A 25,625-nucleotide genomic window follows, 5' to 3' on the forward strand; every position below is an offset into this window, starting at 1 on the left:
TGATCTACCTGATACATCTGATGTTATTTATATCTCATTAGATGATGGTCATTTTGTTGATTCCTCTTCAGTTCCATTTCCTGACACTTATAAGATTGGTGAATCGTCTCATGATGCTGAAGAGAATCTCACTAATTTAACTGATAATGTTGTTGTGCTTGAGAATCCGACACTTCGAATTCACACGTACCATCCTTAGGACAACATCATTGGTGATATTGATGTTGGTGTTCAGACACGTCATCAGATTGCAAATTCAAATGACGTTAATTTATTGTGTGCATATGCTGATATGCATTCATCGGGAATCATGAATCTCGCAAAATACACTTGCTTTCTGTCACAAATGGAACCAACAAGTGTTCGTATGGCGCTTGAATATTCTTCATGCATAGAGGCGATGCAAGAAGAACTGCAACAGTTTAGCCGACTGGGTGTTTGGGATATCATTGACAAACCTGATAGAGTTAGGAAACCAATTCCGACCAAATGGGTATTTAAATGTAAGAAAGATGATCGTAGGGTCATCGTTAGAAATAAAGCACGTTTGTTTGTGCAAGGGTTTCATCGGCAAGAAGGCATAGACTACACAAAAGTATATGCTCCAGTTGCAAGAATAGAGGCTATACGAATATTTTTGGCCTATGCAGCTTTCAAAAATATTAAGGTTTATCAAATGGATGTCAAGAGTGCGTTTCTCAATAGGGAACTTCATGAAGAGGTGTTTTTGTTGCAGCCTCCTGGTTTTGAAGATCCAGATTATCCAGGCCGTGTTTACCGATTGAACAAGGCTCTTTATGGTCTACACCAAGCCCCGAGAGCTTGATACGGCACACTTACTGACCATCTAACCGATAATGGCTTCAAACGAGGAACTGTGGACTGTACTTTCTTTTATAAGAATGCTGGCGATGGTTTGCTCCTTCTCCAGATATATGTCGACGACATCATATTTGGTTCTACAAGCGACAAGCTGTGTAAGGAGTTTGAGAAGTCGATGCAGACGAAATTTGAAATGAGCTCGATGGGGGAGATGAATTTCTTTTTAGGTTTCCAGGTTCATTAGTCTGACGCTAGAATTTTTATTCATCAGACAAAATATGTGAACGATGTCTTGAGCCAATTCAAGATAGCTACCGGAAAAATCCCTTCGACACCTCTTCTCGTGGGTCACAATTTGTCACCGGATGAATTGGAAGACACCGTTGATCCAACCCTTTACCGAGCAATGATTGGTTCTTTAATGTATTTAACTGCTTCTCGTCCTGATATAATGTTTGTTGTTTGTTTATGTGCTAGGTATCAATCGAGTCCCCGAGTGACTCATCTGGCAGCGGTTAAACGTATACTTCACTATTTGAGGAGTAATTCTGACACCGGGTTATGGTATCCCAAGGATGATAGCTTTGTACTCACTGTGTTTTCCGATTCTGATTATGGAGGGTGCAAGATCAATTTCAAATCTACTACAGCGGGTTGTTAATTTCTAGAAAGCCGGATTGTTTCCTGGCAGTGTACGAAGCAGACTACGGTCTCTACTTCAACCTCAGAAGCAGAGTATGTGACAAACTCGAGTTGCTCTTCACAGGTTCTTTGGATCTGGCAACACTTGCGGGATTACGGTTTGAAGTTTCTTAATACACTCATATTTATTGATAACTCTGCTGCTATTAGTATCACCAAGAACCCCGTGCACAACTCTAAGACGAAGCATATCGAAATTCGATATCATTTTATCTATGATTGTTTTGAAAATAAATTAATTGATCTTGAAAAGGTGCACAGAGATTTTCAAAAAGTTATAAAATTTATATGGACAACAATATCAATGACCGACTTAACACCAGTAATAATAATGCTGAAATATAAACTGCGATGGAAGGGCGTTTGGTCAATATGATTCTCTGCTCAACTCACAAAAATATGTACTGCTTTCGTAGAATAGTTTTCATATTTGTCTTTGTTTTATTTGATTTTTAATTCGAAAATATTCCAAAAAAATGTTTTCTATTTTTGTTTCTGCTTTATTTTCGATTTATAAGCTAAAGGGTACAAATGTGAAAAAGAAAATTACCAAAAAGATTTTCCTAATTTATATTTAAATCTTGTGTTTAAATTGATTTAAATTATTTTTATTTTTGCTAAATTAATGTGTTTTGATTGCAACACACGTTAAGGTATTGTATCTTACTCCGAGTGGTAAGGTTCTTAAGGTAAAGTTCATCAGGACACGAGTTTCGATGCATTATTTAATTCTTGAAATTTAAAATGAAAATTTTCATTTTAAATTGATTATTTAATTGCTATTCGTTATGTGGATTCATAATGAATAGAATCCATTCATTATTAATGCTGATAATGAATGTGGGTCACTCATTCTTCATTTGGATAATGAATAAGCCTATTCGTTATCATCATTCATTTCCACTACACCGATAACATATGACCCATTCGTCATTAATATTGATAACGAATGAAGAAAGAATCTGAGTTGATTCGCTATGGAATTTAATTTATTATTCATTCATTAACGGGGTTAACGAATGAACCAACGAATAAGTACCATATGTTAATTTTGAATTAATGAATGGGTCCATTTGTTTGTTTTGGAATGTGTGAAAATCGGTACTATATATTAAATAGTGAGTGAACGAATCGTTCATTCGTTCACCTTGATATTCACGCTCATCTAAAAGAAACTCTTGCAAAATTTCATCAGAAATTTCGACTATCATCAAGCACATTTTTGTTGATTGATTATAATTCCTAAGGTAAGAATGATTAAAATGCAATGATTTTCATCGATGTTTGATGGGCTAATTAATCAAGTTTTTGATCAGGTCTTTGTGTTAAACAACAATCATCTAAATATGTATCTTATTCTTCATAAGTTTCTTGAATTTGATTATCGATGGTCACACGAGTTCAATGATACTCATTGTTCATCGATTCATCGTTCTACATGGATTAATTGTGAATTGAGTGCATGTTTGACCGTTAGTGTTCTTATTTAATTTTGACTTTGACAATTTGAGGTCAAAGTAGATAATCTTTATGGTTATTCGTTACGAATACCGAATGGACACTCATTCGTGTCTAAGGTCCATTCGATGAGTTTATCTAACGAATGACTCCATTCTTGTGACTTGATAACGAATGACCATTCACTTGGTTTTATTCGCTATCATTCATTTGTTAGTCACTCATTCGTTTAAATGACCATAACGAATCATGTCATTCGTGATAACGAATGACTCCATTCGTCATAATGTATGGTTTAACAAATGACACTTGTAATTTTTTTTAAGTATTTTAATAGTGTGTTCGTTTTTACTAATCCTCGGGTTTGTGTATTTATAGCCATGGCTGATGAGATTGTACAAGATGTTCTTGTTGATCCACAATCGATTTTTCAAGAACAACAGCCTGTACAACAACAACAGGCTCCAGCTGCTCCCTTATTGCCATTTGACAAAAAGCACAATATATGTGCTTTCGTGCAGGACAATTTTGCTGACCAGGACATATTTGGCGATGTTATTACATTTCTACGCCGCTCCAGGATACACTATGCCATAACTGCCGATGTACTTGTCCATTTCATTATTGTTCATCCTTTTTGGAACACGGCAAGATACGTGGAATCAGAGAATCATATAGTGGCTGAGATCAACAAGAAGACGTTCACGATTACTCCCGGTGTGACACGTCGTGTGTTACGATTTGTTGACAACATGGACTGTCCATGTGAGTTCTATAATATGTTGATCTGTGGCTTATTTCAATGCTTATTCTATTCGGGAGACCTTGATCGTTCCCAATATAACAGGCATACTTGTGTACTCCATACAAGTACTTACTACATGTCTTGATACATTGCCTTAGGGGACGCAAGGGTGGATATGACGAATGTCGGATTATGTTACAATTCGCATTTGTAGCTCTAATATTGAACAAGCAGTTCAGTTTTTCTGAGCTCATATTTTATCATCTGAATTAAACCTGCTTGATAAAAAATTGTCGCAACAAATTCCTTATGCATCCATGCTTTGTGCAGTTAATTATTTAGGATTTGATTCATGATTTGGTGATTGATCAGACTTTAGAGAATGATGTGTTAAAGTTGGAGCATATGACTGCGGATACTATGAAGCGGATGAAAACTTATCGTGGTCAAGAGCCAGAAGATCGTCCAAGGACCAAGCGTTTGATTGGTCACTTGATGAATCCGGCGTATGTATGTCCTTCTAATCATCGTTGAATCCATGATGATTCGGATTCAGAACGTGAAGAGGGACCAGATGGGAACGATGGTGATGATAATGATGGTGGAGATGATGGTCAAGGGGGTGATGAAAGACGTGTTGATGTTGAGGTAGCAAGCTCACAGGCTGCTCAACGAATACGTAAGGGCAATGAGAAAGTGAAAGATCAACTGCCCAAACGTCGTGTTACTCATGGTTCGGGTGGGGAGATTGGTCCACAGGTACCTAGGTTGTCTGCACAACAACAGCCGGCGGTGTCACTTACTACTTGCACCCGGTACTTTGACGACGACCATTACTTCTGATCCAAGGCTTGGCGAAATTCCTCAATCTGTGTTATCTCCGATGCCAAGGCCTCTGCTACATCAACGCTGATGTCTCCTACACCTATGATGATGCCGACACAACCTTCGGCTTTATCTTTTATGAGAATCAGCTGTCCACAAGGTCCGGTGCAACCTGCTCCAGCTTCGTTTCATGCTTTGCCACCCACACACCAGATGAACATGCTCCTCAGTTTGATTCATTTATATGAGAATCAAATGGTTGCTGATCGTCAACTTCAAGAGAAAATGATGACGCATCAGCGTCGTTTGATGGGGTACATTTCATTTTGCCTAAAGGAGACCAAGGAGCTACGTGAGATTGTAGCGGCTCATGGGTGAAAATGAAGGAGCAGGAGGACCTTATTCTTCAGTTAACATGCAAAGATGATGTGTTAAAGAAGCTGAAAAATGATGATGAAGATAAGGATCCGGATGCGGCCAGTGCCAGTGGAAGTGAGCCGAAACAAGCTCATGGCTCATCTGCTGCTGGTACAAGTGGTGGTGGTAAAGGCAATGATCGGCGATAGTCGTTTATCAAGACTAGACTAATGTTAAGCCTATCAAGTCAATCAAAGCCAACTCTATTTTATTTATGGATTATGACAAAGGGTTGGTGATGAGTACTGCCAATGCTGACGAGATCGAGGAGGGTGAATTTGTTGATTATGCCCTGTCTCATGATCAGATATCATTATTGTTGGGGTTAAACGATGAAGAGTTGGATTCGTTGGAGGCTGAGAAGGACGTGGAGGTTGTGAATGATGAAGAAGTTTTACTTGACACGAGTATTCCACACGAGAATACGTCGTATATCTATGAAGATGAGGAGATTGAGATGGAAGATGTTACGGCAGAGGAATGCCCCGATCTTTATCATCGTTCAAACATTGATCAAGGTATTCCAACATTCTAAAGAATATGTCAAAGCTGCTGAAGAACATCTTGAAAAAACTACAAAGAAAAAAGAGAAGATGTCTGAAAAAGGGTCAAGTTCGTCTGAGCATGATATCGAAAGCTGGTTCAAGAACAGTTGAAACAAGACTCGAGCTTCAAAGATCATTGAATCTTATCGGTATGTTGATCGAGAACAAAAATTGGATGTCACTGCACGAGCCAAAGCCAATCTGAAAACCACATACAAGGTCGTGCAAACTGTTAAAGGTGACATCGCCTCTAGGCTTCATGATTCAAAGTTAAGAGTTTGTATTATTAAGTGGGAGAACGACGTCCAGTATTTCTAGTATATTACTGACGTTCTCTCACTGCCGAGGTGGGACGTGCGGACGCTCGCCAATCGGCCGTTTATCAACCATGGTGGAAATCGATTAGCAGGATGGTTTCATCAACATATGCTCTTCGAGGTCAACCACGGGTTTAAATTCTTCAAACCACAAGTTCCAACCCGAAAATATGTTAATGAGATTGATCCTCGTACGGGTTGGAGGAAACTTGTTCTTAAAGTTAAGCCGCCGAAGACTATGAAGCGAGTACCGGTGAAGACTTTTCAGAAAGATCTTCAGTTGTCGTTTAATCAATGGTACTACGATAACAAGACATGCGAGGCAGTCATCGTGTTGGGCAAAGGGCTGAAGACTAGTTTCATACGAGTCTTTGTAATCGTTTTTGTAATGTATTACTATTTTAACGTAAAGGTAATTTTAATAATTAAGTCCCATACGTTATATTATGGCTCATTCGTTAAGGATGTTTAACGAATGAGACCATTAATATTTACCAGTGTTCATTCGTTAAGGATGTTTAACGAATGAACCTTATCGTTATTGTTATATGTCCATTCGTTAAGGATGTTTAACGAATGGAACTTATTTGTTATTTATTGTATTCATTCGTCATGGAATGTTGGCGAATGTGGTATAGCGAATGAGTCATTTGCTATACCATTTTGGTTACTTATGTAATGAAGATGAATGAATGCCATTCGTTACGGATTGTGTAACGAATGACATTCGTCTTCTATATAGGGTGTTCGGCCAATTCATAATTTAAGTGTTTATAAAGTAATTTCTCGTGTGTCGTTACTCTGCCCAATCGTTCTCTCAACACTTCGTTAATCTTAAGTCCAATCTAATATAGATAAACACATATGATATAACTAGATCCGGTATTCAATTGATATGACAAATTATATTAATTGAAGCTCTATCAGTGTTCTCAAGTTTCTTAGTTTTATTCTTCTTTTGAATTGTTTTATCAAGTTATGTTGGTTTATTATTTGATTATTTGTGTTACGAGTAAAGAAGAATATTTTGTTTTAATTTTATCATTGAAGAATTTTATTTATTTTTTGTTTTGTTTTCTAGGATACTCGAAACCCGAAAAAGGCCGAACTCGAATTACCCAAACCCATAAAACCCATGAGAGATTTGGGTTGGGTTTCGGGTTAAGATTTAAAACTTTGAAACCCGAACAACCTGACCCAAAAAACCCAAAACCCGAAAAACGAACCCGAAGAACACCCCAACTAGCCACGTTATTTGCCAAATTATAGTTGAATCCGCTGGCTAGGTTAAGATGGGCAAGCCCACGTTGGAAGGCACGCTCTGCAGGCGGGATGCCGTAACTTAAAAACTCAGCACATGTATCCGAGAAACGTATGCCTTGAGATAGTGACCACCGCGGCATATGGAGAAAACATCCTCCTTTGGGTTTGAGCGCCCATAGTAGTCGTCATCTGAAGGATGCCGGAACCTACCATTCAAAAGGGATTGAGGAAATTCGCCGTGCGTGTATATAGAAGTGGTACATACTTGTTGTTCTTTAAGCATAAGCAATAATTATTTCGTATATTGTGACACTCGTCAATTTCAGGTTATTTTCGTTAATCCAAACTCCATCAATTCAAACTTAAGATCACTTGATCTATAACGCACATCTCATTTAATTTAAACTAAGGTTTTAAATGACGCTTGACAATTACTACATGTGTAGTCTTTCGGGATTGCACCGAAACGCAAACGAGTTGACGCAAACCATTGGTGAATAAACGAAAAACAACCAAACAATAATTATGTGATAATTATGTGTTAGGCTTATGTGTTATTTGATAATATCATTTAGAACACTAACTCAAGATGCAAACAATTTAATTTAAGCTAGAAAAGTAAAAATTAGAAGTTGAGGGGCCTTGATGTAACATATTATTATTAAATAATATTAACCAAACCCTAACTCTTTCTCCCCTCTCTCTCTCTAAACCCGACGGCAGCCCTCTCTCTCCCTCTCTTCACGATCGGCAGCCACAACACACACACATATCACACCCGTTTGATCTTATTCTTCATAATCGGAGCATCCCACACTCGTTTCTAAGCACATCTCACGTTTCTCTTGGTTGTTTCTGCGTTTTTAAGGTATAAATATGAAACCCTAATTATTGAATATCATGTATTAAGTGTTCTTATGATTGATTATTGCTAGAGGATGATTGATTATGTGTTGGTTATTGATATTGATGATCATATGTGATTTTGAACGGTGAAAGATTGATGAATCATTGGTTGATTGTAAACCCTAGAGGGTTACTACTGATTTTTGTGATTAATTATGTTTATTACATATTTTGGAGTTATGTCGTATGCTTAGGATGCATGTTAGACGATTGTTTGTGCTTGCTGAGTTTTGACAGCAGAGATTGTTAAACTTGAACGACATGTAACTTGTTAAATATAAAAGCAAACTGAGCTATTTATGAGTCTAAAAGGTAGTACTCTGAGTCTAGTTTCCAGAAAACCTAACCACGCCTAATTTTGAGGTGTTTTGGTTGTTCAAACGATTTAAATGTGATTAAAGGTCTAAACTGGTACTGGACAGATTGTAAGTTATGTTTAGACAACTGTAACTAAATGTTAATGTGGAAATTGGTCGAGGTTGTTAACACTACAGGGTAATATGTTGATTCTAGTTTCTATGAAGTCCACAATTGTAATTTTTGGACAAGTAAAAGTTAACTTTTATTATTTTACAAAACTGAAGTGCAAATCTGAATTGTGAGACCTGCTGTTAGGTTGTTTTGTAAATATCATATCTCATGAACTACAAGATCAAATGGGTTGGTTCCACTTCTGGAAGTTAACTTGTTGAGTTAAGAACCTAACCCAATTGGTCTTGCATTAATTGGATTTTTCATTTAACGGGAATAACAAATAATATTCTGTTGCGCATGATTTTGACTGCTGTGAGTTTGATGTAATGTTTTGGTCATTGTGAGAAATCTATGTGGAATAAAAATACAATAAAATATGTTCTGGAAACCTAACTCATATATGTTTTTGTGAAGATTTTTGGTGAATTATTTGATATGTTGTGATCTATTGAATATAGTAATCTTTCAAGTAGGATTCTGTCTTGATAAAACTAGCTGCTGAACTATGTGAAAATACATGAAACATGCTTGTTGTTAAATAAATGCTACGTTTATGACCAAATTGCCCTTGTGGGGATAATTGCTAGTAATGTACAATATTAATACATGATATGTAAATAGTTGTTCACACATGTAACGTATCATCAATGTGCTTGTTGAGACACACACAATTCACAAACGAAACACGAAACGTATTTTATGCATAGGAATTATGTGCCGAGTCTAGAGACTCGATAATAGTTCCAACACTTAGAAAATCTCCTTGTTGTTTTAGAACGCTAGTGAGGGTTTTCTGTGACGCGCATCACTTGGGTGACTTGTTTTTGGAATTCTTCGCAAACAGTGAGTTTCACGTTTCCCCTTTTAACTCTTTTAAACGTTTTTCACTTGGGGGAGAATACATACTCTGAAACGCTTTTAGATTTTGTTATTAGATTATATATCACTTGTAAAGGCTAAGTGGCAATCGAAACAACTGAAGTCCTACACATCGAACCGTTTAGTATTGGATAATAGCGAGTCACTGTTGAGTAGTACTACTGGGTTTGACAAACCCCACCCAACGCTAAGCTCGACTGGAGGTCGAGTGGGTGTAATTTTGGCTAACACATTACCATGGTCGGGATAGACCTGGTGCCAAGGCACATGATAAACAGTCAGCTTCGGTGTCGAACACTTAGTAATACTTGCTTTATAGGCTAGCTACCTATAGATATATAATTGATTTAACACTATTTGGTAACGCAAAACGCTAAACGCAAAATGCTAAACGCAAAACGCAAAACGCAAACGCTTTATTTTATATAAACTTGTGAACTCACCAACCCCGTGTTGACACTTTTAGTATGTTATTCTCAGGTAGCCGAGGCGGGCGCGCGGTATAGGATCATGCATTACTTTGAACGCTTTTGTTTATGCAAACTTGTTTTAAATTGTTATTATTAATTGGGTTTTAAGCCGTCCTGCGTGACGCAACACTTGGCTTATGGTTTTACGCTTCCGCACTTATTTACACTTAAAACGTTTTCGTGGTTTGAAAACTTTATTTATGGTTTGATTATAATTAATGATTCCGATCCTGTTAGTTCACACCCTCTGACGGTAAAACTCCGTTAGTGGAATTGAGGGTGTGACATATATAGCATAACCTTTTTTGACATGATATACATGATAAAAGTAGTTATTGAAACGCGTATGTTATTCATGTGTCATCTTTCAAGTGTTCAACGTTTAAACAATGGTATAAAGTTTTACCTGATGTACGACTATAAATAAACATTTTCTTCCATCTGGAACTTGTTTAAAACCTTTTATACATACGTACTTCCAGCAAGTCAACCATTTTATCTATATATCTGTCACACCCCAAATTAGAGCCTAGACGTGTGACCAATAGTTGGTACATGTTTTGTAAATATATAAGAGTTTAGGTTGTAAAGCGGAAGTCTTGATTTAAAATATTAATATAATTCAAAAGTCGGGACTTAAACACCTGATAGTTGTTACAAAAGTGTTTGAAACATGAAAACCGTAATTTACGTTATTATAATATTAAAACTTCATCTGAGCTATCAGATCGTCTAACGGCTAACCATCATCTCCAATCACCTGTTCTTGATTACTTGCAAAATAGTTTATAAAATACATCAGCAACGCATACCAGTGAACACGTTGACAAAAAAAATTTTAATACTCAATTATCCCCTCAAGACATAACTTAGGTCTTGGCCCAACGTGGCTTAGGAAATAATCAAGTTATGAAATCTAAATAAATATTACAAACTCCAGCTCTACTCGAAACCGTTCAGCAAACACCACAGCGTTCGAGATTACTTAGCAACTACCAATATACACAAGATAACCCCCACTCAAACATTACTTAGGTTCGGCCCAACGTGGTGGAGGTATTATCAGGCACAGTGCGGTGTGCCCACCGTCTACCCACATGTGTAAGGATCCAGACAAACGTATACGATAGCCAGAGGTCCAACGATTACTTTTGTTTATAAAATTTTACGGAAACGTAATACGATGTAAACAGTTAATGACTCGATTTATAAAGTTATAAAGAGTTTGGACGTATTCACCTTTGTTATGCTCAGTGTGTCTCATTGATGTATGCTTTTTGTTACCTCAGACCTATAGTACGAGATAATCTTTTATAGATACTAGATCAACGATCAATATTTAGACCTTTAGTCTATTTGTATAATCATTACTTCGATCATCATTTCTTTTTATAAAATATTTGGACCTTTAGTCCAAGAGGTTTCATCATTTAAACACTATGTTTCTTCATGATGAAGAAACGTATATGCTAAGTTTCTTCTTTCTTAAGAAACATTATAAAATCTTTATAATTATAAAGAAATAATATTTTATCTATACCCTTGTCTTATGAAAACTTTATTTCACTTATAATATAATCAAGGTACGACTAGGGTCTAAGCCATATATAATAATATAATTAGGCAGAACCCCTACCTTGTATGACTAGCTTATAAGAAATGCCTAGGCTTGACGCGGGCAACACTTCTACTTGTTGGCAGGTAGTCAAAGAAAACAAACAAATAAAACTTCTACACCTTGCACGTACTTCGAGAAATGAACATCGGATTGTCGAGATCGTGGTACGTATTTCAAGAAAAGTGAGTGTGAAGTGGATTTGAGATTAAGGAATGCAGAGCCCGACACCCCTAATTATAGGCTGAGGTTTCTGACCCATCGCGATACGTGACGGGGCTTAAAGGGGATCCATCGCGTATCGCGATGGATCGCTCCACCGCCTCTGAATACTTTAATTGGTCGTGTATCGCGATGGAATTTCAAGGTGACCATCGCGTAGCGCGATGCCTCCCACTAGGCTTGATTGGTCACCTAGTAGACCTGCCACGTGGTGACACGTGTCCACGATTACCTCGCCTGGTCATCGCGTATCGCGATGACTCGATCGATTAGACGGCCGTGTATCGCGTCACCGCCCATTCTAGGGTATTCTGTTATATCCATCGTGTAAAGCGATGGGTTGTCTTCTAATCCATCGCGTATCGCGATGGGTTTTAAAACCCAGAATTTTCATTTTAGTCCATTGACTTTGATAACTTGTCAAGTCTTGGTCTTGCTTTCATTTTCCAAAAACTACTAAGGCGGCTCTCAAGCGATTGCGGCGATGCGAGCGTGCAAAGTGCGCCATCAAAGTGTCACATTGCAGCCATCGCCCTAGCCCGTGTGCGTCGGGTGCTTCGCACCTCCACTAGGACCACTGGGTGCACGTTGGCATATAAGAATATTACTATGGAAACTCATCTCCTTATAAAGAGCTTTCAAGTTTTCCTTACTTTTCATATGTGATGGATTTATTTCTCCTATTTATACCCTTGTGAAAGACTTTCATGTTCTTCCTTCTTTCCATGTAGGATGGATTCAATCTTTCTCATTTCCTTAATATGAGATGCTTCCAACTTTATAATATATATATATCTCATTATTTAACATTTTTACCATATCATCAAAAAAATATTTTTGAGTCCTTTGACTTTCAAAGTTAACATTTTTAACCCAAAATAAATATGGAATTTTCCAAGATGTTACAATATCGATCTTTATTCTTTGCATATATGAAAACTCCCCTTTAGTTTTTTTTTTATCAAATAATATTTCCTTAGCTTTTGATTTTTAACGACAACCCACTCACATACTCTTTGACTTTACTTTTGACAAAACGAGAGTTGAACCACTCACCATTTAAAATGACAAAGTCTTATCAGTTTTCAAATATCTTAGTATTTGTAGGCAAAAGACCCTTTGGTAACATTTCCTTAGCTAGGACTTTCACATTCCGAAACATGGGATCTCCTTCCTATCTCTATTGAGAAGTATTTCATATTTGTACAAAATCAAGAAGGTCATTGCGCTTGTTGAAGAAAAAGTTTGTTGCTCGGAGCTTCTGATACACGATCAATGGATATTAGGTGTAGCGTATAACCAAAGTGATGAGAAATGATATGCAAGACTACATATTGTTAGCCTTGCGACACAATGAGAAATGATTACTCTCTGTGAAAACTCCAACATGGGGGGTAATTAATGTCAGTTTGTGTTTTAACGTGTTTAATAGTTTAAAGACGACGCGAATAACACCATTATCAAACATGAAAATGACTTGTTTAACAATTGACTTTGGTGGTTTGAGCATGACAATTATACGTTTTATGTACCAAGAAAGAGAAATGATGTACTTTAGCATCTTAATTTTAATTTTTTTTTAAAAGTATAATATCGCATATCGCACTTTTTTGTTAAACATGTCTTATCGTGACTAAACAAGTGCCCATTATGATGACCCTAGGTAATTTAACCTCCTCCTGTGTTGGTGAGTGCATTTTACATTGCATTCACGACATTTATTGAGTAACCCCATCACACATTATGCCATTTAAGTAGTCTTCGTTGAGAATTGAAGTGAACACCATGAGCAATAAATAGACATTCGTGGAAGCACGAAGTTAATATCACCTCACATTCCCTATTAATGAAAGGGAAAATAATATTTATTTATTTAAAATAATATTTACTTATTCGAAATTAAACATGTGAGGATATGTAACATGAAAAAACTGATCACGAGATTCGATGTACTTACGTGTCACCCGAAAAACACTTACGTTTTTTCTTGGAACAAAATAAAACCATAGATATAGGTATAGGCAAGTGTGGACGGCAAAATTTTATAAGTTTAGAATTTAGATAACTTTTTGCAGTCAGAATATTTTGTGGCACCAACAAATAACGACATCTACCTCTTCATCAATGGCGTCTACTACTGCCACCATGTCAATGTTACCTCAATTTCACACCACCGTCCGTTGTACCACGTTTCCTAACCTCCCACCTCGTCCCTTTATTCGAACCTCCTTTAACCGAGTTTCAGGTAACTGGTCCAACAGTTTTTGGGTAGTGGATATAGATAATATGATGTAAATAAATGACTAGAAGCTTTAGGAACTTAGATTTTATGTATATATATGTGTGCGTGCTAGGCATTTATTATATGTAACTAAACTCTGATAGAATACATGAACTGATTCTGAATTGATCAAGAAAGGTGTATAATAATTTGTGAGTGATTGGTTGAATATTATCTTGGCAACTGTTTAAATCAAATTTGATAGAATTTTCAACTGTAATAGTTGCTAGTCGGGCTGTGGGGTATGATACCAACTAGCGGTTGAATTTTGTTAAACCCTCGTTTGATAATTTTTTGTTGCTTAAAATTTGAACGGGTCGATGTTGTCAATGCTTAAAACTCAGGTCCAACTTAAAACCAAAGGACTGATTTGGACCGATTTTGACTAACTACATGAAATCGCATCGGTAGAGTATGGATTAGTGATTAATTGACGATTAATCCCAATTTTTACAACACTGGGTGTTCTTGGCTTTTTGTGTTAAAGATATTATTGTTCTTCTAAAAATTCAAAAGTAAACGTTACACTTAAAGAATCATCAATGGTCTTTTAGCAATTAAGTTTCTTATGACTGATTCAAATCCGCACGTTTTTGGGAAAATTGGTCGGTTTTGGTAATCTTAGTCTCATACCTGATTATAAAACCATGTCTCATGCATGGTCCCATTTCCGTCAGGTACCAGTTACATGTTACACATTGCTTTCACCGGTTTTTTTGTATATGCTTGAGATTCTTTAGAAGGGCGCTTTTTTATATTTTGAATTTTCAAAAATCCATAAATACCGTGAAATCCTTATTATTGTAATGTTTGAAACATCTTAAGCTGGGAAACCTTGATCCTGCAAGGATCTTCGCTCTTGTTGAATTATCAAACAAATTCCTATTAAGTCCTATGTTCTTTAGATTTCATTTCATTTTCTTGAGGACCATGAATTTTTATGTTTTGGGTTCATTTTCTTGGTTCGGTTTCATGATGACGCAGCAGGCTTAAGAAGATCGGCTCTGTTCCGTGTCAAGGCATCAGAAGATGCATCATCTTCCCTCGATTCAAACGAGTTGTTCAAAGATTTAAAGGAAAAGGTAAATATTATACTTCAAGAGTTCAAGATTGTATTTTTTACTAGTAATGTAATTCTTTGCATTTACAATAATATTGTTGTATATAGTGGGATGCAGTTGAAAACAAGCCAACAGTTATCATATATGGAACAGGAGGAGCTGCTGCAATTTGGCTATCTTCAGTTGTCATTGGTGCCATTCACAAAGTTCCATTGGTAACATTCCTACTTTCTTGTATAAATAAATAATCATTCATTTATTACATGACATGTTATATAATATTTTATTGATAAATCATCAGCTTCCTAATATAATGGAGTTGGTTGGAGTTGGATATTCTGGATGGTTTGTTTATAGATATCTTCTCTTTGAGGTAAGATTATGCCCACTAATGGATGAATTAGTTTTTAATTGTTGTTATATGTTAAAAAACAAAAAAAAACTATTTTTACACTTGCGGGAATTTCAGTCAAGCAGGAAAGAGTTGGCTGCAAATATAGAGTCAATCAAGAAGGAGCTCTCATAGATGTAAACAAAATGAAAATTTTCTTGTGGTTTTAAGTTGTGAATTTTATATAAAAAGCATGTATAGTCTAGAGAGTATATGTATCTCAACACATAATAATAAACATGTGTTTTCTTATATGAAAACAAGAAGCTACATTGGGTTAGCAAAGTTCCTATGTTTTATTAGTGTTTAACAATACAACATGTACTTTTTTTACTTGAGTTACAACATCTTAGTGAATACATCCTTCAGATTATCCCTAGAAAGAACTTATTGAGCAATAATAACGTAACAGGTTATGTGTGTCGTAAACAAGTTAAACCCGTTGTTAAACTTTCATGAACAGTTGACTCGATTTCATTTACACCAAAAACGACTCGAACAATTCACAAAATTAAAATCCCCAAATACCCGTTCACATTTCCCGAATCCAGTTTTAGTTAAACAAACCACTATTTCTTTAAACTGATTTATACCTTTGTAGCATCACAAAACCTTCTTGCCTGTTAGTTCCTCAGTGCCTAATAGTAAGCTCAGCCTTAAGGTGAAGAACACCATCAATGAAAAGAACACTATCTTCGCCAATAAACGTCGTCCACGGTATCCCAAACAAATTCCGGTACCCGACCGCTTTACCACCCGTAAATACGTAAGTCCCTTTATATTTGCTAATAAACTCTTCAACAGGCTTTGACCGGGCGGAAAGCTCATAGTCAACCGCAAATGAAACCGAGCCTTTTTCCTGCATACCCAAAAAAAGACCAAAACAGTGAAACGAGTTTTGTTGGTCCATGTTACAATGGGCCGACAAGAAAAACCCTTGACCGTTTAAATGAAACGCTTGAGAATAAACGCGGCCAGATGGAAACAAGCGCGCACACTCGCCATGTTTTAAATCCAAGTAAACAACACATTGTGGGCGCGGTTGTGTAAACTCAACCACCTTAACGGGCCAGTACTTGTAGGCCCGTTCGGTGAACCGACGGTTAAGATTAGAGTTTTCATCATTGATATAGGCGCGCTGTTTATGTGGGGCGTCGGCTTTGAAGAAAAGTGCTTCGATTACTACTTTTTGGGCAAATTCCGGGTCAAAGTCGGGGCAAGTCATGACTTTTTTAAGCTTTCTGCATGACATGTAAGGAAAACGGATGTACTTTGCAAGGCGGGATCCGAGAATCTGACGGCGGTCCTCTAGTTTGGGGTAATGAGCACGGGCCCATTTAAGAACGAAATCGTAAACAATGTCCTCTGATGCTACTTGGAGATCATCACTGGATATAATCGCCTCTACACCAGCTAGTGGCAGCTGAAGAACCTCATCATGAAACCTGTTAAATTATCATATTGTTAGTATAAAGTATCGACTGTAATTACAAAATTCAGTTAAAATGAAGACCACTACTAGGTTTAATATTCACTAATAGTTATACATATTGATAAAGGTTTGCACTGGTCAGTATTGGCCTAAAGTAAGATAAAAACGAAATTTCGAATTTTGAGTTTTTGAAATCCGTTCGGTTCTGGTTTTTCGGTTTTGGTTAGGTCCGGTTTTGGTTTTATCAGTATACCCATTTGGGCATGAATTTTTTCTTTAGTTGAATAAAAAAAGGCCCAAAATAATGAATTTTGACCTGATATTTTTTTGTTGATTAAAAAAATTAATTGATTTTATACATTTGAGCAGGAATATTTGGTATACACAATTTATTAAATTCTTATAAATTACCTAAAATACAAAAGTTAATAAAGAAAATCCATAAATTTGGTTCGGTTTGATTTTTCGGTTTTAATTACATGAAAAATCAAAACCTAACCGGAAGTTCCGCTTTATGAAAATATAAAATCAACCATCGTTTTTGTTTGGGTTCAGTTATTTCAGATTGGTATTTAAATTTTAATTACACGAAAAAAACATTGAACCGAAATTTTGATTTTAAAAAAAATATAAAATCAAACCGTTAGCTTTTGCTTGAGTTCGATTATTACATGAAAAACGAACCGGAAGTTCGGTCTTTATGAACCCATAAATCCAAACCATAGATTTCTGCTTGGGATTGGTTGCTTCCGTTTGGTTTTTAGGTTTCATGACACCAACTAATGGTTTAACTACATATTGCATTTATTTTCAAGGAATCTTACTTAGTTATGTCTTTATAACGAACAGCAAGAAACTGTTTTGCAGCAACAGTTAATGGTTTAACTGCTTCAGCCATTAAAAGATAGGAAGGGAGTTCAAGATAAGATAGTGCATATTCGGGCGTCATTGGCAGGTTTCTTAATAAATGGCTGCAATATCTCATGCACGAAGCAACCTCAAACTTGTTAGCAGCCATCAATACATCCAGCAGTTCACGAGACGTTGAAACTGTCAACTGATTGTTGTACATAAAGCTCAAGAGTTCCATTAAAGCAGTTTCTTCTGTTAGAAAACCAAAAGTCAAAGTCAAAGTCAAGGTCAATGATCGATAAACAACATAACTAATGTAACAGTACAAACCCGAGGCATTGATTCGCAAGGTTGCATGGCGTTGATCCGACTCTATCATTCCATTTGAAAACAGCTGCAAGAAAAAGGTAAAATAATAAATAAACAATGAATAAAATATTAAAATCATTAATTCGGATAAAACAAAACAACTTGAATATTGAGATATGACCTTGTAGAAAAACGGACTTCTTGCAGCTAAAATCGGTGAGCTAATATGCATAGTTTTAACTCTTATTAGTGTTGAACACTCCATGGCCCCGTTTGAATCATAGTCATCTGATATTAAAAGCAATTCATGTAAATGAAAATAAGACAATAATAGCTGATATGTGAGTGATAATGAAAATAAGACAATAATAACTGATATATGAGTGATACCTGATGGTGGTTCCTCATTCATTGCAGCAGGTTCTTCATCTTGATTTTCAGTGTCACCGTCATTATCATCATCATCATCATCATCATCAGGAAGATGATCAGGTTGATTGAGAACTTGTTCTTCTGCAAACCCGATAGCAATGTCTACAGCTGTAAAACAAAGCTTGCAATCAGTCTTTGATCAACACAATATCATATGACTTAAGTTATACATATAGCTGTTCAAATTGCTCAACGCTGACGCTCGATTGAAAAATGCTCGAAAAATGCATGTTCAATTTTGACTCAATGTTTAAACGAGCCAAGCATGAGCAAAGGTACGCTCGCTATATATACACGAATATATACCATTATATTGACCACTATCTAATTTTCTATACAATTATATCGGTCCAATACTATAAATTTACTAGTCCAGCCACTACCTAATTATCCAAGTCTTAAATGTTCAAAGCACTAGCTCCATAAACAAATTACCTAACTCAGGCACTCAGTTGCTCTTGCCCAATCTAATTCATGCCCTCGGTCCTCACACTTAGGCCTGTAAACGAACTGAACGAACATGAACAAGGGCATGTCTGTGTTCATTCATTTAACTTTAAACGAACACTTATTCAGACAAATATTTGTGCTCATGTTCGTTCGTTTAATAATAAATATGTTCGTTTTTGTTTGTTTAAAATCTAAACGAACAGTTCACGAACATAAATGAACAAAGATAAACAAACTTATATGAACAAACACAAACAAAAATAAACTAGCATAAATATATTTCTTACACATATAAAAATAAATGATAAAATAAGCACACTTAAATGAACACAAATGAACGCCCACAAATATAAATGAACGAATAAAACAAGTGTTCATGTTCGTTCGTTTGATCAAATGAATAAAAAAATTATGTTCATGTTCGTTCGTTTATTAAATAAACGAACTTCCTGCCGAATGGTTTGGTTCGTTTACAGAGGCCTACTCACTACTAATTGCTCGATGATCGATTTCTGCCCGGCTTGTAAACAAGCCGACCAGCTCAGTTCGGTTCATAAATGAGCCAAACACAAGCAAGCCCTCGCTCAGTTCGGTTGAAAAACAACCCCAATTCTAAAACAATAACAATTATAATTATTATGATTAAACCATGTTACTCCATATCAATTTAGCACCTAAATATATATAAAAAAATGTTCTTATTTCTATCAAAATATCCCAATAACAAAAACAAAAACTGACCGTTTTCCTTTTTAATAATATCTTCTCTGCGGCGTTTGCGATTGGTGTTCCAATCGGACAGGTTGGTAGAAGTGTCTGCAGAGTCCTCAATGGGGTCCGAAATGATCTCGATGCGAAGAAGACGATCGGAGAAATTGACATCGTTGAACGCAAACCCGAAGTCGCTGGGCCCGTCATCGGCCGGATCTGAATTTGAATCTCTCATTGAATAATAATAATATTAATAATAATAATTTGGGGGATTTTTGAAACAAACCCTAATTTTGTTACCCGAAGAACAAGAGGATGAATGAATGAAACGAAGGGTGTGAATATTGATTGATATGGGTTTTGCTTGTACGGTAGGAGACAGTTTTTGTTATTATTTATTTAAAAATACCTTTAAATGTAATACAACGTGAACACATTAACTTCATCTAGGGTGTCCACTCATCAAGTTACTATTCTCATTTTTCACAAAAATGATTGTTTTCTCTCTAATATCCCGATGATTATACGAACCCTAATTCCGTCGGTGAGATATATAATCAATTTCACCATTGATTTTCGGTGTAACTTCCCGATGAATATACGAATCCTACATCCGTCGTTCAGATCCACCATCGAACCTCTACAGTGTTTACCAACAATACGAGCCATAATTCCGCCGTTCGGATTCAAACCGATTGGAGACATCAAAATCGTTCTAATTGATTCTCCGATGATTATATTCAAGGTAACTATCAATCCTTCAATTTTTTATTGTTTTTTTCTCCAATTCTTAACTACTTCCAGCTAACCTTTTTTCATAGTTTTGTTCTTTAAGTATTTTTTTTTCTTCTGGCCATTTTTTTATTGTTTTGTATATTGAATTTTAAGTACTTTATATCCAACCGATTTCTGGATATATTTAAGTTAAATTTATAATTGTTTTCTTTGTCCAAGTATTAAAATTTTCCGGCTAACCTGTTCTTATTGTTTTGTTCCTCAAATCTTTATATTTTAATTTCCGGCTAATTTCCGTTCAATCTATTTTTCCGGACATTTTTTTTATAGTTTTTTATTGACTTTTAATTATTTTATATCCGACCAATTTCAGGATATATTTATGTTAAATTTATAATTGTTTTTTTGTCCAATTATTAATTTTTCCGGCTAACCTGTAATTATAGTTTTGTTCGGTAAATCTTTTATATTTTGATATCCGGCTAATTTGGGTTCAATTTATTTATCCGACCAATTTAATTTTAGATTAAACTAAAAATAGAAACTTTTAATTTTGTTTAGATTATAAATTTATTAAGCTTTCTAAATCATAATTGTGATTTTTTAAAACAAACAAATAATTTTAAAATTGACAATAAAAAGAGTAATTAAGTAAAGAATTTATGATTTCTTTTATTATTGTTATTATCTTTAATTCCTAAATTAAGCAATTTATTTTTCGAATATATTAACTAATTCATTAACCTTAAATAATGAAATCAAATATTTATTGTATAATAATACATTCTAAATTTACATTTTTAATATATTCAATCTTTATATTTGGGAAAAAAACATCTACAATAAACCGGTTTAATTATATTAATAATTGTTTTCAGTTACCTTAAATATTTAAATAATTTTTATTGTATAATAATACATTCTAATTATAAATGCTGACTATAATTAATCGTTTATTTTTGGAATAAGGAATTACAATAAACCGCTTAAATTATATTCAAACTTTATTTAGAAAGTTTCTAAACATAATACGATTACCAAAATTTATATTCTTTACATCATACTTTATAATATCTAACTAATCACATAAGCCTTTATCATACTTTTCATAATTATAATTTCTGTAACAATGTAAGCTCCTACCCTTTTAATAATTTTTTTACGTTTCAAATAATTTAGTCTAATCTTTTATATTTTAATTTTATTCATAGGACAATGGAAGCTCAAAAATTTACCATGCTAAATGAAATCGATGTTCTCAAAACATCACCATCAACTCTTAAGGTTAGAGTTCTAAGACTTTGGAGCATCAAAGACAACAAAAATGTGAACGAGGATTTTTTGATCGAGATGGTGTTAATGGATGAAGATGTAAGTATATATTTATGAATCTGTATATATGTTACAGATTCTACATTTTTTATATCTTAATTATTGATTGACTTGTAATTGTAATTCTCATATATATTATGTTCTTTGATGACAGGAGAATCGGATCCAAGCCACCGTTTACAAACAGGATATCTTTCGTTTTAAAAGATTCTTGAAGGAAAGCTCTACTCTGACTATTGTTAATCCTAGCGTTGGTCTAAATGGATCGAACTACCATGTGATTGACTGTTCCAACAAATTGGTGTTCGGACCAAACACACATGTCAATCCATGTCAAGAGTTTGGTGGTCGCATGTTTGGTTTCAAGATGATTTCATTTGAATCACTAATCAATAAAGATGTTTCTTTGAAATCCATTGTTGGTATAAAATTTTTTTAATTCAAATAAATTGATTTATAATTTTAGCGGTAGATTTCCATTAATTCTGTTAATTAATTATTTAATTTAATTTTCTTTGTATTAGATATTATTGGTCACGTGGTTCATGTGTTCAAGAGCAATGCTTCAAACATCAAGGACAAAAACAAGCGTACAATGGAGATATGTGATTTAAGGTATTACTATTAAACCTAATATTTGGTGACATAATTTTATTAATATACTTTATATTTTATACTGTATTTAAAATTTCTCCCATTTCAGTGGAAATTGTGTATATCTCATACTATGGGATCATTATGCGTCTAAGCTCTCTAAATATGTAATTGAACATTTTGATGAAGACCAGACCATTATTGTACTGCAGTTTGGTAGGGTTAAATATTATACCGGTTCTGATGGTAAAGGTAACTATGTCTACTGTTTTGAAGTTTCTTGAGTTTTAGCATGTCACTAACTTAAACTAATGTGTCGTTGTATAATTTTTATTTTTGTTAGAGAAAGTGTATGTGTCGAATTCTTTTGGATATAATGTTAGCCGTTTCTTTATAAACGACTTTTTATTTGAAATAAAAGAATACAAAAACAGGTGTTTAGTTATTTAAATTTCATATTATTTTACTGATTCCTAAATTCATTAATTTTTAAATTTTGTAGTTTGTTGGCTTTGCTAAATGACAATGATGTTTCTGTTCGTAAACCGATTCCGGTGAAGATGCTGTCGTCTGTTGATGATGAGTTTTTGAGAGCAACAGATTTTTTTTAACATCGGTGATATTTGTATCATAATATTTGTAAGTTAATTATTACACTTTTTACGTTATCCTAATTATCTTTCAATCCTAATTGAATATTTAGTAACTGATGTTGTACTTTAATGCAGCCTAAAAGTATCATTATCCTTGGTAAAATTAAGGCCATTTGTCCAGATACGGAATGGTATTACATTGGTTGTAATACTTGTAGCCGTAAGCTCATGGAAAATGATGGTGAATGTGGAAAGGAGAATGAATGCAAAACAGTAAGATGCAATGTTTTAAGTACTATCCCTACATATAGGTATTTATTTAATTCAAATTCAAATTCAAATGTTTAATTTGTGCATTGTAAAAGTATATGTTTTTCTTGCTATTTACCTATTTATAAACTTTTTTAGGTTCAAGATCAAGATAAGGGTACAGGATTCCACTGGAGTTGTGTCGTTGACTCTGTTTGATAGAGATACTAAAATGCTGACTAACAAAACAGCAAAAGAATTGATTGATTCTCAAAATGAGGTTTGTTTGCGATTCAAATAGTTTATTATTTATAAATTGTCATCTATATAAGGGATGGTAAGTTTAACAATCATTAATAATATATTTGTTTCGTTTTCATATATACAGAATAAGGTTGAAAGTGGTGGATTCCCTGCTGAATTGGATTGTGTTTTAGAAAAGATATTCGCTTTTAAGGTCGATGTGGCAGATTTTAACTTCAGAAACAATGTCGAGAACTATGGTATAAACAAGCTTACTGATGACACTAATACTATCACAGAATTACAGAAAAAGGCAGAATGGTCGTTTTGTAATAATATAATCTGAATATTATTTTATTACTAAATTTAGTTCTATAATTATTTCAACTAACATATGCCGATTTTCCATTTTTGTCTTATCAGCAATCAGATTATAATTATGTTACATTGGGAGCATCTATTTCTGAATTCCAGTCATCCGCTTCTGTTTCTATTAAGGTATGGATATTTTGTTTAATATAATAGTTCAAACTTATAAATATGGTTAACAGAAACATGTGTAACATGATTGTGTATTGGCTCTTAATTTTTTAATAACAGCTTTATGATATTAGAGATAATCAAACTCCAAGTTCAAATGTTGATGGTCAGGATGTGGCAACCGATATAAAAGGAATGTCAACGTCTTCTGACGATAAACTTAAGAGAAAACTTGTAGAAGTTTTTGAAGTAGACGACGATGCTAGCATGTCGGCCACTAAGTTGAAGTCTAAGACTATCGAAGAGATGGGGACCACCGGTGAATCATGCGAAGGTGCAACACTTTTAACTCCTAAAGTGGAGAATGAATCTAAGTGAACAATTTCATTTTTTCGGTTTACAGTTATTTTAAGCCTTTTTGAGAGATTTGGATATTTTATGTTTGGTTATTCTCTTTTGTTTTTTTTAACGACTATTCTTGAATGTTGGTTGTTTTGAACAATTTATTCTTCTTTGGTTGTTTGGTTATATTTATGTTTTTATTTAATTTTATTAAATTAATATTTAGTTGTTTTAGGTCTGAGTGTGAAAACAAGTTAAGTGCATATTAGTTTAATTTTATTCTTCTTGTATACATTTAATCTAAAACAAATTTATATTTCAAACCTTTTAGCTATATCCTAATATATTATAGTTGATTTTATCTATACTCTCATATGTTTCCTATGCATTATATAACTTATCAATTGACTATATTAAAAAGTAAAAACAAAAATAGGTTTAATGTTCATAAATAGTTTAAAACTTATAGGGTAAAAGATGAGTTTCATTGATTGTTGTAAACCGTCATTCTCCATTATCATTAACAAAATTCAGTTTTCAATATCAAAGGTAAACACCATAACTTCTTCCATCAATACCTATCTTGTATTCCATCTCTTCCACCATGGGTGCAATTGTTCACTGGAAATTTGCATCCGATTTTAGTAACTATCACTTTCTTCTTAGTGATCTCTCAATAATCCACAAGGGTTCTATTGAGTCTGTTATGTCTTTTAGCACTGTGTTTAAGTACCAAATACATAACATCGGTACTCGAAAACAAGTTCTAACCAATGAAGAGAAAGCTCTAATGAATGTTATTCATCAAAATATTCAACAACATGAACTACAACCACTTCCGATGGTTAATGTCAGTGAGTGGTTTTATTATCCATTGCAAAATAATGTTTTCATAAAGTATGTGAATGGACAACAAAGTACTCTTCAACCTAAATCAATATTGCAATCCACTGATCTTTATCTTTTAAGAGATTTGGATGGGTTGAAGCTTTCTAATGTGAGGAAACAAAGGGCACATTTCAACTTAAATATACTCTTTTAATATTTTTAGTAGTTTACAAAACCTTTATTTTGGCTTAAATAATGATATTATAACCTTTGTAATTTCAAGATCCTCAAATATGTACACCATTTTTGAACTCTGCTTCGTCCAAAAGGAAAGAAAGACGATCAATTTTAGATGCAAAAAGAACTTCCTCCATTGACTGGAAGAAAAATGGTCTATCAGGTATATTGCATTTTCCTTATAAGTATTATTTTCCTTTTTTTGGATTTTTTTAAATAAATGATAAGCATATGGCGGAAACCAATTCGCAAGTATGTAAATTTTATTAAAATTATAAATTTTTATTATAAAATTTGTTTATAAATGAAAATTAACAAATCAATTGTCTATTGCAGGTGCTTCTAATATACCTATTAGTGGTTTAAGCAACAATCCAAATTTTTTTCCGCATACAACATATGAATCATTTAAT

General features: G+C 34.4%; 3 protein-coding genes across 4 annotated transcripts; 2 read left to right on the forward strand and 1 right to left on the reverse strand.

Annotated features, from left to right (window-relative positions):
- Positions 1-13,680: 13,680 nt before the first annotated feature.
- Positions 13,681-15,612, forward strand: LOC143579648 (protein CURVATURE THYLAKOID 1A, chloroplastic-like). 2 transcript variants are annotated; one of them, XM_077062892.1, is made up of 5 exons: positions 13,681-13,905; positions 14,926-15,023; positions 15,110-15,217; positions 15,304-15,375; positions 15,472-15,612. In XM_077062892.1, the coding sequence occupies exons 1-5, from the start codon at positions 13,785-13,787 to the stop codon at positions 15,526-15,528; spliced, it is 456 nt and encodes a 151-aa protein (XP_076919007.1). In that variant the 5' UTR covers positions 13,681-13,784; the 3' UTR covers positions 15,529-15,612. The 2 variants fall into 2 exon arrangements, with proteins under 2 accessions (XP_076919007.1, XP_076919008.1); XM_077062893.1 differs by having other exon boundaries at positions 13,682-13,905; positions 14,929-15,023.
- A 299-nt stretch (positions 15,613-15,911) lies between these two features.
- On the reverse strand, positions 15,912-19,880 carry LOC143579644 (BTB/POZ domain-containing protein POB1-like). The gene is made up of 6 exons (XM_077062887.1): positions 19,610-19,880; positions 18,377-18,526; positions 18,168-18,274; positions 18,008-18,071; positions 17,650-17,929; positions 15,912-16,838 (listed from the first exon to the last, which is right to left on the reverse strand). The coding sequence occupies exons 1-6, from the start codon at positions 19,812-19,814 to the stop codon at positions 16,025-16,027; spliced, it is 1,620 nt and encodes a 539-aa protein (XP_076919002.1). The 5' UTR covers positions 19,815-19,880; the 3' UTR covers positions 15,912-16,024.
- A 1,649-nt stretch (positions 19,881-21,529) lies between these two features.
- On the forward strand, positions 21,530-24,183 carry LOC143579638 (replication protein A 70 kDa DNA-binding subunit B-like). Its single transcript, XM_077062883.1, has 11 exons — positions 21,530-21,685; positions 21,801-22,068; positions 22,171-22,261; positions 22,350-22,492; positions 22,584-22,590; positions 22,743-22,833; positions 22,969-23,144; positions 23,242-23,362; positions 23,471-23,638; positions 23,749-23,823; positions 23,926-24,183. Exons 1-11 carry the CDS (start codon positions 21,530-21,532, stop codon positions 24,181-24,183), a joined length of 1,554 nt encoding a protein of 517 aa, XP_076918998.1.
- Positions 24,184-25,625: the final 1,442 nt, after the last annotated feature.

This window comes from Bidens hawaiensis, unplaced genomic scaffold, assembly GCF_021521415.1.
Source record: "Bidens hawaiensis isolate Kalapana, Puna unplaced genomic scaffold, B.hawaiensis_p1.1 tig00029891_1, whole genome shotgun sequence".
Classification (NCBI taxonomy): domain Eukaryota; kingdom Viridiplantae; phylum Streptophyta; class Magnoliopsida; order Asterales; family Asteraceae; genus Bidens; species Bidens hawaiensis.

Coding starts and splice junctions, on each gene's coding strand:
- LOC143579638 (XM_077062883.1), top strand. CDS start 21,530: ATGGAAGCTCAAAAATTTACCATGCTAAATGAAATCGATGTTCTCAAA. Junction 23,145..23,241: donor AGTACTATCCCTACATATAG/GTATTTATTTAA, acceptor AAACTTTTTTAG/GTTCAAGATCAAGATAAGGG. Junction 23,363..23,470: donor TGATTGATTCTCAAAATGAG/GTTTGTTTGCGA, acceptor TCATATATACAG/AATAAGGTTGAAAGTGGTGG.
- LOC143579644 (XM_077062887.1), bottom strand. CDS start 19,814: ATGAGAGATTCAAATTCAGATCCGGCCGATGACGGGCCCAGCGACTTC. Junction 18,072..18,167: donor GAAGTCCGTTTTTCTACAAG/GTCATATCTCAA, acceptor TTTTTCTTGCAG/CTGTTTTCAAATGGAATGAT. Junction 17,930..18,007: donor CTTGCGAATCAATGCCTCGG/GTTTGTACTGTT, acceptor GTTTTCTAACAG/AAGAAACTGCTTTAATGGAA.
- LOC143579648 (XM_077062892.1), top strand. CDS start 13,785: ATGGCGTCTACTACTGCCACCATGTCAATGTTACCTCAATTTCACACC. Junction 15,024..15,109: donor TCAAAGATTTAAAGGAAAAG/GTAAATATTATA, acceptor TGTTGTATATAG/TGGGATGCAGTTGAAAACAA. Junction 15,376..15,471: donor ATAGATATCTTCTCTTTGAG/GTAAGATTATGC, acceptor CGGGAATTTCAG/TCAAGCAGGAAAGAGTTGGC.